A 3,708-nucleotide genomic window follows, 5' to 3' on the forward strand; every position below is an offset into this window, starting at 1 on the left:
CAGACTCAGGATGGATCAGGGCGGGTCAAGGCAAGTTCGAATTACCAGAGCCAAACTTTCACCTCTACAAAAACCTATGTTATTTGAGAAAGTATTTTTTCCCTTTTTTGTATGTTATTTGAGAAAGTATTTTTTCCCTTTTTTGTCGAATCTGGTTAGGTTTATTCCTTTTTAATGGGAGGATTCTCTCCTCCACTAGGCGAAAGAGAGAATCTCTCCATCTAAAGGATCTAATTCTTGTCAAATCACCATGATGGAAAGATTCTCTTTCCACCTACAAGAAAGAAAAAGGTATATCCTTTCCTTCCCATTTATAATAAAGTGAGAGGATGGAATAGAGGCACATGTCATAGTAATTTTATATTTATTTTGTGTCTTTGCTTCTTCCACGTGTCTCTTATTCAGTGGTTCATGTGATCCTCAGGCCATAGCAAAATCCAGTGGGGATAAGGTATATATATACCTCAACACTTCTATCTCTCTTGTCTTTCTCAAACCTTCTCTGCAATGGCCGTTTTCAGTTCTACCGACTGGTCTTTAACTTCATTTAATTGTCAGAAGAGAACCCACCCTGATACTATAAATTCAACCTCAAAATCCCTTCGGTTTCTCTCTGCTCCTTACTCAATTCGTCGATTTTCCTTATTAAACTCCTCTGGATATCCAGCTCCAGTTTTAGATGAGTCTTCAGATAATCCTAAGACCATTGAATATGACATCAAATTTCCAGATCTTCAACAATCTATGACCCTGGATATTCAAAACCTGAATGATTTCTTACTTGGGTTATGTAAAGATCCTCGGACGGCGCCTCTTGCATTCGAGTACTACCAGAAAGCAAAAGATCACCCTGAATTTCGACCTGAGCCATTGATGTTAAAGCTTCTTATCAGGTATTTGATTAAATCGAAGAATTGGAGCTTGATTTCCTTGCTTTCACAAGATTTTAAGGCCTTTTTGGTGATTCCTGATAGTACTACATGTTCTACTTTGCTAGATAGTTGCATTAGGAACAGAAAATTCAAGGTTGCCAAAGCCTTGCTTCACATTTTTGAATCTAAGGGTGATGTTGCTCTTTCAGCATTTGATTCAGCTATGAGAAGCTATAACAAGCTCCATATGTATAGAAGCACAGTCAGTGTGTTTAATCAGATGCAATCTGCTGGAATTGCGCCTGATTCGAGTTGTTATTGTCAGGTCATGGAAGCTTATAGGAAACTTGGTGGCACCAAGAAAGTTGTTTCCCTGTTTAATGAATTTGTAAAGCAGGACGCCTTAGATTTGGTGCCCTTTTCTACTCGGATTTATGGAATCTTATGTGACACTTTGGGGAAATCAGGAAGGGCTTTTGAAGCTCTTGAACACTTCAGAGAGATGAAGAAAAAAGGTATTGCAGAAGATTCCTCGATTTACTCCTCTCTGATGTTCTCTTTTGCAAGAATTAGAGAGGTTAGAATAGCTGAAGAACTCTTCCAAGAAGCGAGAGAAAGAAGAATGGTGAAAGATCCAGACGTGTGTCTGAAACTTGTTTTGATGTATGTGGAAGAAGGCTTGATGGAGAAAACCCTTGAAATTGTGAAGGCAATGAAAGAAACGAGAATTAGCGTTTCTGACTGCATACTCTGCACAATCATCAATGGTTACGTGAAGAAAAGAGGGCTTAGGGCTGCTTTGAGGATTTATAAAGAGCTGATTTCACTAGGGTGTGAACCAGGTCAAGTAACTTATGCTTCTCTTATAAATATCTGTTGCAGGCTAGAGCTCTATACCGAAGCTGAGAAGGTGTTTTCTGAGATGGAACAAAAGGGATTTGATAGATGTGTTGTTGCTTATTCTAATATGGTTTCTATGTATGGAAAAGTTGGGAGAATAAGGGATGCAATGAGGCTTGTAGCTAAGATGAAGGAGAGGGGGTGTGAGCCAAATGTTTGGGTTTATAATTCTCTGATTGATATGCATGGAAGAGTCAAGGATTTGAGGCAGGTGGAGAAACTATGGAAGGAGATGAAGCGAAGGAAAGTCACCCCTGATAAGATTACCTACACTAGCATTATAAGTGCATATAGTAAGGCCAAGGATTTTGAGACATGTATAAAGCTCTACCAGGAGTTCAGGATCAATGGTGGCAAAATAGACCGGGTCATGGTGGGGATCATGGTCGGGGTTTTCTCAAAGATCAGTAAGATTGATGAGCTGGTTAAGCTTTTGCAAGATATGAAGTCTGAGGGAATGGAGTTGGATTGGAGGCTGTACAGATCAGCCATGAATGCTCTGAGAGATGCTGGGTTTCAAGTTCATGTGAAATGGTTTGAAGAGAGCTTTAAGCCAACAGAAGTTAAGCTGTTAACAGCCCATAGGCACTTAAAGACCACAATGCTAGACAGAAATGCTACCTCAACTATTCAGATTGAAAAGGATGAACAAGATCTTCCGGAATAAGTTCCACAGCTGTCTTGTTTAAGACCCATGATGTGTTGCTTCGATTGCTCAGTGAATTGTAAACCCGGGATGCCTGTGATAGCTTCTGGACAGCTCCCTTTCCAGTTCTAGTTTGTGTATAGTGTAGTTAACATGGGATGTTCAATAAAAGAGCTAAAGAATCATCTGAAGTCAATCTAATGGCTTCTCTCAATTTGGTTCTGAATCGGTGTATTCTCTTACGGTGATGGATAGCCATGAACAAGGAAATTGAGAACTTATGGTGTCCTGAGTCCTGACTGAGAAGACTTGATTCATCATTGAGCATGGACTTTTGAACCATATATCCTTTGCAGTAAATGGATGTATAAACTAAAGAGTGCTTATTTGTTTCTGCAATTTAGTGTCATATACTAAAAATGTCAAGTGCATTGCAGTAGTGGGACCTTTGTACAGAATTTACTCTCACATTTCAAATGTGTTGTATATGTATTCCCTACTTGTTTTGCTAGCAGAACTGAACATAAGTCTCTATTTAGTTGAAAGATACTACAATACCCTTTGTTTTTCCTGTTTGTTTTCATCTTATCCATATATCATTATAAATCTGTAGGTCTATGTGTAATCCAACACCTATCTCTGGCACTTGTGAGCTGTACCGTAATATGACTAAACCTGTAAGACTCAGCACTTCTGAGTTTTACATGGTTCTTCCGTCTTGGTTGTATATTGTACCTTCCAAGAAGTAGTGCTTTGATATTGGAAAATGGTCAAAGAAACTCTCACAAATATTATTCATACTCTTATCCTTTCCCCACCCCAACTCTTACAAACTGGAACAGATCCAAGTTATTAGAAATAAGCTGAAAACTAACTTGTCTAGAAGAGGCCTTTTTGTTATTATGACCAAGTTTATTGACTATTCACCAGAACAGAACGTGCCCATGAGGTGATCCGCAAGAGAATGTATTTGGATAAAGAGGATGACAGAAGAAGGGGGTTGCCGTGGAATTCATCCCAAAGAACATAATTGTGGGATTAAGCTCAAGCAGTAACTAGAGAATATGCTACCATATTTCCTTATCTAAGACGATGACTAACAAAAACAAATGAAATTGGCCTAACAGAGCTAGACTATCTGAAAGGACAAGTTGAAGCCCCCATGGAGCATAGTACACCACCATAAAGAATCCCCCTCCAACAGTAACCTCTCAAAATGCCTCTGTATAAAAACATTCAAAGCTTGACCACTAAAGCTTCTGCCACATAAGAGAAGTTCCATCCACACAT

General features: G+C 39.1%; 1 protein-coding gene across 1 annotated transcript; it reads left to right on the top strand.

Annotated features, from left to right (window-relative positions):
• Window positions 1-503: 503 nt before the first annotated feature.
• Window positions 504-2,963, top strand: LOC122081861 (pentatricopeptide repeat-containing protein At5g13770, chloroplastic). The gene has a single exon (XM_042649217.1). The coding sequence runs from the start codon at window positions 508-510 to the stop codon at window positions 2,437-2,439; it is 1,932 nt and encodes a 643-aa protein (XP_042505151.1). The 5' UTR covers window positions 504-507; the 3' UTR covers window positions 2,440-2,963.
• Window positions 2,964-3,708: the final 745 nt, after the last annotated feature.

This window comes from Macadamia integrifolia, chromosome 6 (genome assembly GCF_013358625.1).
Source record: "Macadamia integrifolia cultivar HAES 741 chromosome 6, SCU_Mint_v3, whole genome shotgun sequence".
Lineage (NCBI taxonomy): Eukaryota > Viridiplantae > Streptophyta > Magnoliopsida > Proteales > Proteaceae > Macadamia > Macadamia integrifolia.